Raw genomic sequence first — 15,612 nt, forward strand, 5'->3', positions numbered from 1 at the left:
TACAGAGCATAAATCCCTGACAAGTAATAAATGTTATTCAGGGGGAAATGATAGTAATTTAGTTGCAAATCTGCAATAAATTAATAATAATAATAATAAATGTGTTTTTTTCCCTGCTCTACCATCCTTCAGTGTATAAAGGAAACACACTGAATATGGTGCAGCAGAGAGTGTATGATCCTTCTTTTTTTTTTTTTCCTCTGAACAGTGGTTGTTTCCATTCAAATGTTATCACTTATTATGCTACATATTCTAAAACATCCACACAACGCTGGCCATTTCATCCAGGAATGAGCAAACTAACATCAAAGGGATATAAAAGAGAAATAAAAGTGAATCCTGGTGAAATCATTTGACTCCTTTCTAGAAGAAGGGAAATATCTCTTTAGAGAAGGACTGATGGTTTTGGTAATTAGCACTTTTGTCTAAACAGCATCAGTGTTCTTGAATACTTTCTCAAAACTTTATAAATGGATTTACATTTATTTTTTAACTATAATTTTGACTTGGAAAATATAGTAGATAACTGGATCTAGCAATAAAGAGCCAGTTAGCTGATGAAATTTGCAGAAATACATACTTACAGGCTTGGACCAACAGTGAGAATTTTTTTTCTGTTTCATGGATTTATTGGGAGGCTTATGAAGTCTGTAGCTTCATGTTGCCATGGACTGTTGTAAGGGCTGATGACTGGAAAGGGCTGATGAGTGAGACCATCGTGAAGGAATTTCATTCAAACATTGGCAAGGGAAGCAGCCCTTTTCTATGGGATGCTTTTTGTTTATGTTAGATCCAGGCCTCATTTATTATGAATCGCTCAATAGTGCCTCTGTGCTTAACCTCGCAAGACTCATTTAAAAACCATGATTTAGATACCCAAGTTGAAATTTGCAAAGTGCCTAAGCAGGCTAGTCAGTTACTCCTGCTGAGTGTCTTAGGTCCCTATTTCCACTGCCTGCAGTGGTTGTTAGGCAACTAGTCTTGATTTAGACACTTTTGAATATGTACCAAACATTTTTGACACCTAGATATCTGACTGTTGAGAAAAGAAGCTCTAGTGACTTTCATGGACATTTAAGGCAAGTGCATAAGTATGTAGTAGACAGTCTTAATTTGGAAAAAACATGTGCTGTAATGAGAGAAACCCGATTAAACCAAACCAGACTGACTCAGGACTGCAATCATTGGGTTGGAAGATTACGAAAAAGGAAGTGCAGAAACTGAAGTTAAGAGGTGGCACTGGGGTTTTCTCTCTTCAAAGGACTTATCTATAAACCAGCCTTAGTGCTAATTTTTATTTTTACCCATTCAGTTACAAAGCTAACAGGAAAAGAGATAGGCTCCATCTAACAGAGAGCTTACAAAGCTAGAGGATGAGCATTCTTCACCAGGTCCCCAGAGATTATTGGCAGTGTTAAGATTTTATTGCTCCTCTTCTAACTACTGCATGTAGCTGCTTTTTACTATTAATTGGATAGAGATTGTTGTGGATGAAGGATGGCTAGAACAGCAGACAAGGACTTGAGTAAGGAAGTGGTAGAGGAAAAGGCTAGTAGAAATAGTTTTTCTGAAATGTTTTCTTAACTAAGTACCACTTTTGTCAAAGCTAGGTTCAAACCCACCAGGTTTGATCATGTCTTGTTCAAAAAACTATCCCAAAATACTCTTAAATATATTGAGAGATACTCACTGCAGAGAAAACGAATCTTGAAGCATCAATTCTGTCTTGAATGTGTATGTCTATATTCTATCTTCTATTGCATTAATTACTTTATGCAGTGATTGAACTGCCACCTTGCAGTAAGTGGAGACAAATGTCCTGAGTATCCTCCCTCTGCAGCACACCTGACAGCCCCTCCAACCATGTGTGTCCTGCACAGGACTGCTGAAGCGATCTAAAGACCAATGAAACAAAACCAGAACCAAATGAAAGTTTTAGGGTTCTGCAGTGTGAAAGGTAACAACATTTGTTTTGTGGTTGTGTTTGTTTGTTTGTTTTTCCTCCCCCCCCCATGGTCAAATTTACTGAAATTATCTGGATTAACTCTGACAATCTCAGAGGTAGCCTGGAGTCGGGATGGTAGCGTTCCAACAGGTTGACTTGAAAAGAGGAGAGCTCAGGGCTGGATTAATCGACTTGGCTTTCCCGGGAGGTGAAGGCAGAAGCTGAGCGTGGGCCCCGCGTGGTGAGACGCAAAGCCGGGGAGTGGCGTGGGACGGGGAAAGTGGGACGTGAGTTATCAATAGCGAGGGATGCAGTGGCCGGAGTGAGTGTGTATGTTAAAGCCGCCCGGGTCTCGGTGGTGTCCCGAGCGTTATTCCAACCAGTACCTGCCGAGTCGGATGGGAAGAGAAAGGGCTCATGGCAGGCGGGGGTCCGCGGGACGCTGCGTGGCCCGAGAGCAGGATGGCTGGCGGCGGGGCCGAGCCCAAGACTACTAAATATCAGCTGGCTGTGTGCAGGAAAAGGGCACAGCTGTGGAGCAGTGGTGCCCGAGGGAGGGTTCAGCGGCAGGGAAGCTGGCGTGCGGAGCAGGAGTCCGGCCGGCAGGAGCTGCTTCGCGTCCGCGAAGGGGTTAAGGCGGCGGCAGCTCTATTCGCGGCTGCCGGAGCTCTAGGCGATTAGAGAGCAGCTCCGCGCCCCCGCCCGGCCCGGCCGCGGGAGCGCGGCAGCAGCAGGTGGCGGTAGCAGCAGCGAGGGAGTTAACCCTGTGGTGACGGCGAGCAGCGACGGGAGGAGGGAGACCGAGGAGCAGGCGGCAGCAGCAGCAGGAGTGGGACTGAGGAGGAGCAGGCAGCGGCAGGAGGAGGGGGATCGAGGAGCAGGCAGCGGCAGCAGGAGGGGGACTGAGGAGCAGGCGGTGGCGGCGGCAGCCGGGTTGCTAGGGATGGAGAGATCCCCTGTCACCCGGATGTGAGTGTCATGTTGGCCCAAACTCTGAGGGATTTGGCAGCGGCGAAGCAGCAGCAGCAGCCGGAGGAGGCGGAGGAGCAGCCCCTCGCACGTCGCTAGTCACTACCATGGGGGTCGGGTAGCGGGGAGCGCAGCGGGCAGCGCACACCTGGCTCGGGGTGGGGGGGCCTCTCTGCCCTTTTTTGGTTTGTTTTTGTTCCCCCCCCCCCCCCCATTTTTCTCTCACACTGGAGAAAGTGGCAACAATGCACCAGCAACAGCAGCCGGAGCAGCACCCCGAAGGTAAGAGCCGGAGCGACCACCAAGGGCAGCGGTGTGCCCGGAGCTGTAGGGAGGGAAGGGGGCGGGGGAGGATTTATGAGGGATTTGGGAGTCGGGAATTGGGGGCGATTAAGGAGAGGGTTGAGGATGGGAGAGGTTTGGGATGGGGAAGGTATGAGCGATTGGGTTCGAGGAGGGACAGGGAAGGACAGGGAATGAGTTGAAGGCAAGATGAGGTGCTGCCGGCGGCGTGTGCTTGTCTGTCTCTTGACCTGAGGCCATCAATATCAGCTGGCCGCACAGGAGGACACAGCTTGGTCTGCGTTCCTCTCTTATTTGTGTAATTGTGGATAACCTGTTCAGAGATGCGATGCCCTAGGGCCTTTCGCGCGCAGGGGCAGGTGGGCAGCGGGGGTTAGGACAGCGCGGTGGGAGCGATGTGCCCAGCCCCTGCCCTGTCTGGAGCACGGGGCCAGAGCCCGGGAGGTTGGTGTTAATCCCCTCCACCGGCAGGCTCCGGCGCTGCCACGTCCCCCACTGTTGTTTTTAAACGATTCCTCTCTTGTCAATTAGAAGCAAGTTTGTGATTTCGCCTGTGTCGGGGGGCAGGGGCTCCCCTGGGGGAACGCAGGCACCCAGGCTTTGTTTTCCTTTCAACTATCGATTTAAAAAGACGATGCATAGACAGATGAATGGGTGGGTGGTTTATTTCGCGTTTCGTGGCATCCCAAAGGGCAGGCGGAAGGCGGGGGAGATGGCTGTGCGATTGCTTTTTTCATCTAGAGGAAAAAAAAGCGGGGGGGGGGGGGGGGGGGGGGGGGGGGGGGGGGCAGGGGGGGGGCGGAGGGTGGTAAGCGAGGATGCTCTAGCGAGGTGTTGCAGAAACGATCCCCACCTTTGCCCCTGTGCCAGCCCGCCCCCAAGGCGGCTATGTGCCCCGTGTCGGCTATATCCCCCGTGTCACACAGCTGTTGATGCGCCGTCCGCTCGCCGCTGGTCAGCGCTCGCAGCGCTGCTGCCGGGTGCCCGCGCCGGCCCGGCCACCCCCGTGGGCAACGCGCGCGGGCCGCGGTGTGACCCCCTCAGTGCCCCGCCGCCATCCTGGGAGCCATCTTAGTGCTCCCGCGGCCCCTCGCCCCCGGCGCGGGCAGCAGTGGCGCGGGGCGGCGGGACGCGGAGGCCGGGCTCGTCCGCGTCCACATCCACGCATGTTCGCGGCTCTCGCGTCTTCCTCCGGGTCTGTTCCCCTCGTCTGGAAGAGGAGGGGTGTGCTTTTTGAGGCTCTGCTGCTTGACGAGCAGCGATGGCTGGGGAGCTATTTTCCTCCCCTGCCTGGCTAGATCCATTTCACAGTCATCCTGCCTTGCCAGCCCTAATTCCCAGAACGTATTTGGTGCCGTTCCTCCATGTTTTTCTCCCCACACAGGCATCTTCAAGTTTTGAATTGCACTTAGGAGTCTCTCCTTCCTACAGGTGCATGTAGGAGTAGAGTCTGTTGCTCTAGTCAGAGAGCTCGCGAGGAGGTGGTGGTTGGCTTCTCAGCTGTCATTTGGAAAAAGAAGACTTTAGTGTTATTTGGAAGATGTAGTTTGTTTTGTAGATAGATCATTGTGAAAAAGCAAATTCAAAGCCCATCCCTTTGCAGTGGTTTCAGGGTTATGATTCTTAGCGTTAAAACTGCCAGTGGTTTATGAACACCTTTGCCAGCAGACGATAATGGATTTTTTTCACTTGTGGGAGGCATCCACATTTTTCTTTCAGAATGTAGACCAGGGCAAGATTTAAGGTGTTTACAGGACTTCCCTTCTCTTCCTGCCCCATTGTGGGTTGTACTTAATTGAGCGATGCATAAAAACTTTGAACAGCTACATATTTTTTCCCCAAATGAGGAGAACAGTGAGAAAATAGTAAATGCAATGCTACCGCAAAGTTGATCTTAAGGAGTAGCTATGTTTTCATGGATACACATGATGACAAGAAAGGTAGGAAGAAATGCAGTAAGCAGAATCAAATGTGAAGAGTTTGTGTATTGATGCTTGCACTAAATGTGAAGTTACAATGATGACTTCTGAACATTTTTTGTGGTTGTTCAGGCATTTGCATATATGCATACTCTTGTGTTCTGTTTTATATACAATGGAAGCCTCACACTGCTGAGAGGTCTCAAAGTAATCTTTTTGTTAAAAATAGTGATGCATTTTAGTGTAAAAAAAATTAATAATTTGTAAACAAGTACTTTTTTTTTCTTTCTGTCCCACAGAGGTGAACTATGCAAGTAGCACCAGAATCCCTCTCCCTGGTGACGGACCAGCTATTCAGTCAAACAGTTCAGCACCATCCAAGCAAACTGTTCTATCTTGGCAAGCTGCAATTGATGCTGCTAGACAAGCAAAGGCTGCCCAAAATATGAGTACTACCACAGCCCAGCCTGTAGGATCTCTGTCCCAAAGAAAACGCCAGCAATATGCCAAGAGCAAAAAACAGGGTAATACATCTAATAGTCGGCCACCCCGTGCCCTTTTCTGTTTATCTCTCAACAACCCAATACGAAGAGCCTGCATTAGTCTAGTAGAATGGAAGTATCCTTTCACACAGTTTCATTTTTTACAACCTGTTCCTTGCCTTTTCTGATTATTTCAAGGGGGTTGTTTTACAGCATCTCTTACAGCATTGGAGCTAACGCATTAGTTCACTTGCACCTGTAGGTAATTGTCATTAATGTTGATGGTAGTTAATTTTGCTTAAATTGCTGTATCATAATGACGAATAATGTAATTTTACCTGAGTAGCTGTCTTAAAGTCAGAGGGGAGCTCACAGCTCTTTCTTTTTTCTTAGAGGAGGTGGGGGGAAATTTTCAGAACTTCATGGAGTTATAAAATCACCTTGTATTGCAGCAAATACCTATATTGCATTTATTGCCCTTCTAAATAAGTTTGAATGGACAGAGATGCACCTAGCACTCAAACCTATGCCTTCCATGCTGCAATTTGATGTATTAACATTAGGGCAAATGAGTCAGATGTAGAAATCTTTTCTAAAAGATTCTTTTTCTGAGTACTAAAAGTAGGAAAGATTTTTAACTAAGCCAAGGGCTTGCTCGAAGTACATACAAGTGTCTGAAATATGTTAATCTCCTGAACTTTCACTATGTATGTCTACCACCAAACATATTTGGAAGCATGTACATCTGTAGATAGGAGATCACATATGCTGCTCTGTGGTCATGACGGGGATGCTGGGAAGGATTGCTTTATCTTTAGCGCAGTGCTTGTGATGTGGAAGTATGTGGATTCCTGACAGAACTGATAGCGCGCTGATTTGGTATATTTAATTCTCAAGAAATGATTTGAAATAGAAAACATTTTTGTTGAGGTATGAGGAGGAAAATGTTTGCCTATTAGCCATGGCAACATCTCTGTAACAGGAAACAGCTGCTCCAGAGAGCAGATTACTGAAGTAAAACTCATTTTGTTAAATATAACAGCCAACCTGGCAATAGGCACTGTTACTCATTTATGGGGCTTGGTTTTTTTCAATTCTTTGAACATAATTCAATTGCAAATTAAAGATTCTGCTTTCATTTAAACTGGTAGAAGTCCAAATAATTTCAGTAAATTGGTCTCTCCTTGGCTAAGGTCAGTTAAATGAAATTACTATGGATCTAAAGTGGAATACTCAGGGCTGAATTTGTCCCAGTAGCACTACCTCATAAAACAAGGTTGTCAGTCTTGCATTGGTATCCTTTGTTCATTTCAGTCTGGAAAATTGGAAAATGCTTCATGTCAAGGTTCATGTTGCCACTTCTGTTTTGTACACACCATAGCAGCTGTTGATATTGATAGGCTTTGTGAGTATAAACTCACCCCTTGAGTAACAAACTTTTTGTAAGACAACAAACAAAATTTAACAGATCTTAAGGGGCACGTGGGCTTTGTAGGACTTGTTTGTTTTCAGGAAAAGCATTTTAAACTAACAAAAATATGCCTTTGAGTATATTCAGTACTCTTCCCTCATTCTTTTGTGGTACCGTTATAGACATGCACTAGGAAGTTGATCGTTGAATTGAGAAAAGGATGTCAAGAATTATAGCTGGAGTTCAAAATACTCCCTTACAAGCTTCCGGGAGTGGGGTCATCTGGGTAGCTCTGTAGTTAGAAGCAAATTAAATGCAAATTAATTATAAACTGATGGCAGGGGGTGGGGGAGTGGGCTTCATAGGCATTAATTTTAAGATGTGTTTTTCTTTCTGGAAGACAAAGGATATCTCTAGGTTTCAACTGCTGTCATCCAGATAGGGCATAAAATGTGCAGCTTGAATTTATGCTGTTGTCAGGTATAGTGTGTGGCTACCAAGCCAGGAAAATTACTTCATTACCCAGTCTGCTCACCTAAACTTTCATTTGTCCTGGCCAGAACAAAATTGTTCAGGAATCTAGCTCAGGGACAGGAAGGGGGCTCAGAATTTTCCTGTCTGTTGTACAGCTTTCTAACTCTTAACTCCCCGGGCACCCCCCTCTTCCTCCTCCCGCCCCTAGTCATGAGGTCTGTGGAGACAGGTTGGACTCGATGATCCTCGAGGTCTCTTCCAACCTTGGTGATACTGTGAGACTGTGATATAGGGGAACAGTTGTGATTTGCTGGGAGTCTTTCTCATATCCTACTGCAAATTAGATCCCAAATGATTTTCTTTCATTGGACAAACATTTGTATTAACATTTGAGACTTACGTGAGAATATGAGGACAGAACAGATCAGATAGGATTCCTTACCCACCATGATGACCTACAAATTGATTGAAGAGTGTATAATTCTATTCATCTCTGGAATTTAACGTAAAGTACTCCGTGACAGGCAGAGTAATAGTTTTCCAGAGAATGTTGAGAGATCATTGTGATGAAAAATAATAGTCTAGTGGTATAGCTAATGGGGATAGAATGTCTGTCATAGTTCTCATTCAGAAAAGTACCTTAAAAGTAAGACTTCACAAGTGTTGATGCTGAAAGGACAAGTAGACTTAAAAGTTTGTAGCTGCTGAGTGTCCATGAATTCCTTAACAAGATTTTCTAGACCATTTGACATATTTATACTACTGTCTATTTTTGCCAATTGTGTGGCCTTAGCTGTTTACATCCCATTCCCAGAAGATGATTCTAATTCAACTAATCATAATTTGGTAAGTACTCCTGAGTTTTTATTTTATGAGTTTGCTGTGCTTGGAACTTGGTTAGGGTTAGCTGCTTGTATTTCAGACTGTATTAACTATGGATAATTTAGTAAAATGTAATTGGTATATAGTGATACTTTAAGATGTATATTAAATACTTTAATGTTATTTCAGTGTTTAATGTGTGCTTCCTTATGTGTAAGGAAAATATAAAATGAGATTTTTCAGCATGTATGCTGCATGTATATTTCTATTTGTGTGGTAAAAAACTTAAGTTTTAGCTTCCATCACTTATGTTGATTAAATATGCTTACTAGCTGTTACTGTGTTTCTGACACTTGTTTCAGTCCTGAAGTTTTATACTGTTTTTTTCAGCATACTTGTCTAGTCTGTTTTCAATTTTGAGTGATATTATTTAACTGTGTATTCTATTAGGTACTTCAGTTTTCAAGGAGAGTATGGTGAGAATTTTTACATCAATATATTTTTAAATGGTAGGAACATCAATGGGAATTTTAAAGTAGTCACTGCTGGTGTAAGTGATCTCAGAAAAGGAATGACACTGCAGTAGGTCATGTGTAGAGATGTATTTCTTCCATTGAAAGTAGTATACTGGCACTGTGCCTGAAAACAACAATGAAAACTAATTGTTTTAATCCCCTATTAACTTACAAAAACTGTTGCACTCAAGGGTAATAATGAATTACATTGCAATAATTTAATTGTTTATGTGAAACACCACCTTGGAATAGTGGAGTTCAGAGGTTCTGTGCACTCAATCTGTGTGTGACTTTTGGGGGGGGAATGTGAGGCTTGTTCACAAAATTAAGAACTGGATACCAGTAAGTAGAAAACTTTGGATTTATTTACCTGGAAAATAGAGGTTGACATGAAGTCTTCCATTTGTGAACATATTTGTGTAATTTGTAGCGTAAAAGCTTGTTTGTTTTCCTAAAAGTGATGCTGTGCATGTGACCCATTTTATATAGATTTCTTTTTCTTTATCAAGATTAAGCAAATGCGAACAACAACAAAATGCTGGGGATAGGCAGAATAATTCAGGTCAATGTAAAGAATGATTTATGCAGCTGTGCATCTAGCCAGCCAACAGCCTTTATCCTTTTTTCCCCCACCCCCCAATCCCCCCCCCTTTCTTTTTTTTTATTCCCCTGAGAAATTCAGGGCACAAATCTGCATAGCTGTCAGTCCACCAGGAGATCCGCTAATAACTAATTTCATAAAGCATTAGATGAAAAGGGTAAAGCAGTTACTTGTGTCAGAGGCTAATCGTTTCAAAATAAATGTTTTTAGCATAGGTTTTGTTAGACTAACGTCTGGTATTTTTGACCTAATTCTACAGTGTGCTAGGATTTAGGAAGAAATAGACATTTTAATCCCTGGTATGTTGTGGTTTTTTTAAATGTTGCCAGGTTTGACTAAGCCAAAATAAATGGCACATATTATATATATAGACCCCCCCCCCCCACCCCCCCCTATGTGAAAGATGCTTATCCATTCTAAAGAACTCAAAGACCCCACTTATGTATATGAAATGTACTAGGCTGAACTGGTTCATTTGTTTTTCTTTAAAATTTTGTTTGTAAGCAGAAGAGTTAAATATTTATGCATGTGAGGTTTGGGGTTTTTTTTTTTGGTGAATACATAATATACATAATTTGTAATCAGCCATGGGTAGAGGAAGTAGTGGCACCAGAGGGCAAAAAAACCAGTGGAACATTGGTAAGTGAGAGCTCGAAATGGCAACTTTTCCAGCTTTGCTCCTGCTAGGGAGAAGACTGCTTGCATATATGAGAATTTGAGCAGTTGAAGAGTTCATTCTTTATGACTTCAGGAAGTCTGCAATGGCAGCCTCAATCCAAGGGGGTGTGTGCTATTCATTCCTCTCTGTGATGGGATGCTAGAAAACAGCTTCTGTATGATGGAATTTTAAGACTAGTGAGAGTAACCTGAGATAAAATTTCTGAGTCTGTCTTTGACTGAGCCAGTGAAACACTGACCATATGTCAACCACCTAACTGCTGGTTGAGCTCCAAGTGAGCCCTGTTCTTACTTTCTCATGAATGTTTCAGCATGTGGTGTCTAGCTAACACAAAGTCCATTATTTGTTGCAGGAGTAACAGCAAAAGAAATTTTAGCACAAATTAACCCTAAATATAACAGATTATAAGAAACAGGTAAATGGTGTCTTGAGAGAAGTAGTTAATCAAATGTATGCATATTTATGTTTTATTTTTAAATATAGAATATCTTCAGTATCTGTTATTCTTGAACAAGAGTCAGTTCTCAGTCCCAAATATCTCTAGATGTCTGTGAGAAGGTTCTGCACCCATGTTTATAGAAAATTGCCACTGCAAGCTAAGTGTAAGGATGGGACACTTGTGTGTCTCTGTGTTGGTCCTTCATCTTTGCTGATATGCAAGTTGTTATTACTGCAGTATTTGTGACAGACAGCAATGTGCTGTGGCACACAAAATACCTATAGTAACTTATGGAAGCAAGAAAAAGTTTCTTCATGATAGTGACTAAATTAAGCAGGAGGTAGTCATTGATGTTTTAGGGTAGGAGACCTTTCCATTATAATTTCTGTTTCTATTTTCATCTTAGTAGACCATCTTAGATTTTTGCTTTGCCTTTTTGCCATTCTGAGAGTGGAGGGTCTACTACAGCTATCTTCTTGCACAGTGGATGCATTAAAACACCTTTATGTGTCTTTAGTGTGTGCCAGGAGAGGCCAGAGGAAGGGATCTTTTCTGTACTGTATAGAGTGTAATACAGACTAATGAAGTGGAAAAACAGTTACTGAGCAAGATCCTGAATTCTACTTAATAATTAGCCTCTACTCAGTTGCTTTAATAAGTAGGCCCAGTTCTTCTGCAGGTAAATGTGTGTGAAATTATTATTGAACCAGAACAGTTATTTTTCTCTTACAGCAGAACAGGGGCAGTGTACTCTAGGCTGAAATCTTCATAAAATCACTAATTCATATTTCAATGTAGTTTCTTTTATCTGCCTTGAGAAGTTTCAAGTGATCTTAACTCTCCATGCTTATTTCAGCTCTTCTTTTGGCAGGGCTTCTTGTCTGAGCTTGATAAGAAGCAGTTTCTGGCAGGACAGGTTTCCTGAATATATCTTTCCCTTGTTTATGTCTTTTCTACCTGCCCCCCGCCAACCCTCCATCTGTAGTATGTCATTTCCCTTCATGTCTTCGTTAACTTCCCACTCCTCCCTTCCTCCCTTCCTCCCTCCCCTTCCCCCTTCCCTCCCTCCCCTCCCTCCCTTCCCTCCCTTTCCTCCTTCCTCCCCTCCTTCCTCCCCTCCTTCCTCCCCTCCTTCCTCCCCTCCTCCCTTTCCTCCTTCCTCCCCTCCTTCCTCCCCTCCTTCCTCCCCTCCTTCCTCCCCTCCTTCCTCCCCTCCTTCCTCCCCTCCTTCCCTCCCTCCCCTTCCTTCCTCCCTTTCTTTCTTTCTTCTGTATCATCTGGCTTCCTTCTGTGTTTACTCTCCTGTTTGTCCTCTTCTGCAGCATACTTTGCTCTGTCTCTTCCACTTCAGTGCTTCTTGTATCATCCTGCTGTACCATCTTCTGTTCTCCTGTGCTTTGCCTGCTCCTGACTTTCCCATTAGGTCTGACTAGCACTGGGCTTCTTACGTCTCAATGCTCAGGCAGACTGGCAGAATACAAGTCTGGATTCTGGACATGATCAAGACAGGTTTTGTTATTAATTTTATTTCCACCCCCCCAAAGCAGGTGTGACCAGTAGGAAAGTACCTGCCCATGCAGAGTCTGTAAAAACTTGAGTTGGCTTTGGGTGTACTGCACTTCTTGTGACTAGACACCGATGGCAGTCTTCTGCTTGAGGAGTTGACAGCCTGTGTATTTTAGGATATTTATGTGCGTAAATTACAGCAGGATGGCAAGTGCAAGGTCATGTCAGTAAAGGGCTTGAGCCTAATGCATAAAGGGCTGAAAACAAAGGATAACTATACTCTGTGCCACTGAGAGCAGGATTCCTCCACCTTGTTTCTGATGACCATTTTCAGTGGCGAGCCCTCTCCGAGAGGGAGGTTCTGCCTTAAAAGAAGGTCTTTCTAGCCTGTGATTACAGAGCACGCTGGGTGATGATCCTGGACACCTTCTCTTCTTCCTCTCAGGCAGCTGGGACTGGGAGAGCCATAGTAGAGCACACTCTTACAGAAAGATAATGTTTGTGTCCTATCTTTCAGGAAAAGATTTCCTCTCTAAGCAGCTTTAGGTGGATCTTTCAGCCACAGGAAGGCCAGTGTTGTCCCTGAACTGTTAGTTGTGCCTTCAATCTAGGGCACAGCAGGAGAGTACTCTAAGAACCGGCTGAACTCTTGACTTAGAGGTGTCAGGCTTCCTTATCTCATTAGCAACCCTATGACTCATTCAGTTCTAAAACTACATGACTAATTAGTCCATCCATTGACAAGGTTGTTGGTTTCTACCTTGCACTCAGTTGTCCTCCTTATGTAGCTTACCTGAAAACATTGTTGTAGAGTGTTACTAATTTTAATGTTGTGTAGTAAATAATTGTAAGGATATTTATTTAATTGTGAAATGTTCTGTGATCTATTTCAGAAAGATTTGTACATACATCTACTGTCTTTGCTGTGTTTACTACTTCAGTCTTTGGGGCCTGGGTCTTTCCCTTCTCTTAGGACATGTCCATTCTAAATAATTTTTTGATACCATGTTTCTGATAATTTTCTACCTTGGATTCTCAGCTAATGCTTTCTCTAATGCTGTCATAAAGTCACCCAAGCATACTTCTTAGGAAAGATGCAAGACAATTTGGACTCTACTGAAAATACTTGAATTTGCACATGGGAAAACATGATGGAAACATTACAGTGTTTTGTGTGTGTGCAGTCAGACACCTAAGAACTGGTACCAAAGATTAATTCTTTCTAAGGGGAAATGTCATAAAGTTTAATTTGAAAGTGATTAAAAAATATTGGATTTAATTGTAACTGATACGGCACAGGGATTTTATGTTGCAGAGCACTTCTGCTATGAGGATAGGCTGAGGAAGCTGGGGTTGTTCAGCCTGGAGAAGAACCTGGGGGGACCTTACAGCTGCCTTCCAGTACCTAAAACTAAAGAGGGACTTTCTGTAAGGGTTTCTAGCAACAGGACTAGGGGGAATGGTTTTAAGCTGAGGGACAGTAGGTTTAAAGTAGATCTTAAGAAGTTGCTCCTCAATATGAGGGTGGTGAGACTCTGGAATAGTTTGTCTAGGGTGTTTGTGTGTGGATGCCTCCTCCCTGGTTGTGTTTAAGGCCAGATTGGATGAGGCCTTGGGCAACCAAGCTTGGGTGAGAGGTGCCTCTGCCCATGGAGTAGATGATCACAGAGGTCCCTTCCAACCTAGGCCATTCTGTAATTGAATCAGTTCAGTGAAATGTATTGATAGTACTGTGTATATGTAATTGGGAGGGCCTGTGAGAAGGTCAGTAGTTTAAATCTGAAAGTAGCCCCAAATATTAGGAGCTGTCCTTTTTCTGTTCATAGAAGCTAACAGTGAAGAGGCTTGAATTCTCTGATCAGTTTTTGTATTTGTGTGCATATGTAAATGCTTTGAGGGATAGTTTGATAATTTTTTTCTGCTATTTTTGATATGAATTGATTACACTGAGATCTATTTCCTCATTAAAGAAAAACATGAAGTAACTATTTAACTAGTGGAGCAAGTTGACTTCTGAAAATGAATAGTAGAGCTGTTTGATGGATATCAGGTGAGACAGTGTGCATCAGTGAGTAACCTTTATGCAACTGCAAGAATTCCTTAATAGAGGACATTTCTGCAAGGGGTTTATTAAAAAATTGGTACTGTTGTGCTTAGCCCTATCTTTACATTTATTTTTTTTTATATTGCTGGCAGCCCAAATTTTCCAGTAGTATGCATTATCTGATTATTATGCACTGCAGTTCATGCATTTGGAAATGCATTTAGTTCATGCATTTTCCTTTGTGTTGTAATACACAGCTCTGTAAAATAGATGCAAATCCTAAGCTGGTGGTGTTTTATACTCACTTTGTCCTGCAGCCAGTTTCTAGGCCTATTCTGTCTGCTCTGCACTGTACCTGTAGTATGAAATAGCTCTTGGATGTTCTTAGCAAAGTTAATTGCATGGATCAAGTCCACCTCTACCAGTGGATGAAGCAGAAATTGTATTTCATGCTCCCCCCTTAGGCAGAGGGACATTACTAAGAGAAAGATATGACCAAAACCGTTGGTAATTTCCAATTAGTAGAAGGGGCACTTGGGTTTGTAGGGATTTGGGAATAATAAACTAGTCCTTGTTAGTTATTTTCTTCTGTGTGCTTCAATACAGCTTAGGATCTAGTTACTTCAGTACAGGTAAAATTGGGTGTTGGGAGTGCAAGGGTATGAGAATGCCCACAGCTTAGTTTTACAAGTTTCAGTTAAGGACACTGAACAAAAAATGGGAAAAAAAATAGAATTAAAAAGAGAGTATTTTTTTAATGCAAGAGAACTTCTCAGTTATCCAATCCACAAGGCCTTACAAAATGTTGTACTTAATCATTCCCATTTGAAAGGAAGTGTTTTTACCATGTTCAAAGTTGCAATCTTGTTCCTGTGGGGAATTCCTACTAAGGGCTTGTGTCTCCTTAAAATGATTTGCTGTTAGTGCATTGCTGGCAAACTGCCTAGGGAGATACAGTACACACCAGAAAGAGATCTTTTTTCTATTATAGCCTGAAGTCAGTCTCAGAAACAGGATAGTGCTGGAGTGGTAGAATGCTTTCTTCCCCTTAGTTTAATTGTGCTATGAGGGGCAGTGATTCCCTGCCTTTCTTTTCCCTTACTCCCTGTTTGATAAAGGTACAAAACTTTATAGACTGGTCACAATAGATGTAAATCCATGTGCTTCTAAATACACAGAATTATCTTATCAGTTACTGTATCAATTGAATGGTTGATGGGAAATAGTTATATTCAGCATAACAATCGTAATTCAAATCTAAGATGAGTTGCAGGTTTGTACATCTGCTCTATTACAACACTTTGTATAAAAAGTTAATTTTTAAATGCTCTGGAAAAAGCTGTAGAATTATAGAACCACTGATGCTGGGAAAGAGCTTTGTGGTCGAGTCAAACAGTAATCCAACCACCATGACCACTGAACCATATCCTGAAGTACCACATCTACAGCTTTTTGAACACCTTCAGGGGTGGTGACTCTAGCACCTGCCTGGGCAGCCTGTGC

At 43.1% G+C, this 15,612-nt stretch overlaps 1 protein-coding gene across 1 annotated transcript in view; it reads left to right on the forward strand.

Annotated features, from left to right (window-relative positions):
* The first annotated feature begins 3,129 nt into the window (after nt 1-3,129).
* The window catches only part of CACNA1D (calcium voltage-gated channel subunit alpha1 D), a 168,216-nt gene continuing 155,733 nt past the window's right edge, over nt 3,130-15,612 (forward strand). Inside the window, exons 1-3 of the mRNA XM_054179264.1 lie at nt 3,130-3,196; nt 5,436-5,754; nt 8,244-8,349. Coding sequence (XP_054035239.1) covers nt 3,160-3,196; nt 5,436-5,754; nt 8,244-8,349 — 462 coding nt within the window. The 5' untranslated portion in view covers nt 3,130-3,159. The remainder of the gene's footprint in view (nt 3,197-5,435; nt 5,755-8,243; nt 8,350-15,612) is intronic.

The sequence above is a fragment of the Dryobates pubescens genome, chromosome 1 (genome assembly GCF_014839835.1).
Source record: "Dryobates pubescens isolate bDryPub1 chromosome 1, bDryPub1.pri, whole genome shotgun sequence".
NCBI classification, from domain to species: Eukaryota; Metazoa; Chordata; class Aves; order Piciformes; family Picidae; genus Dryobates; species Dryobates pubescens.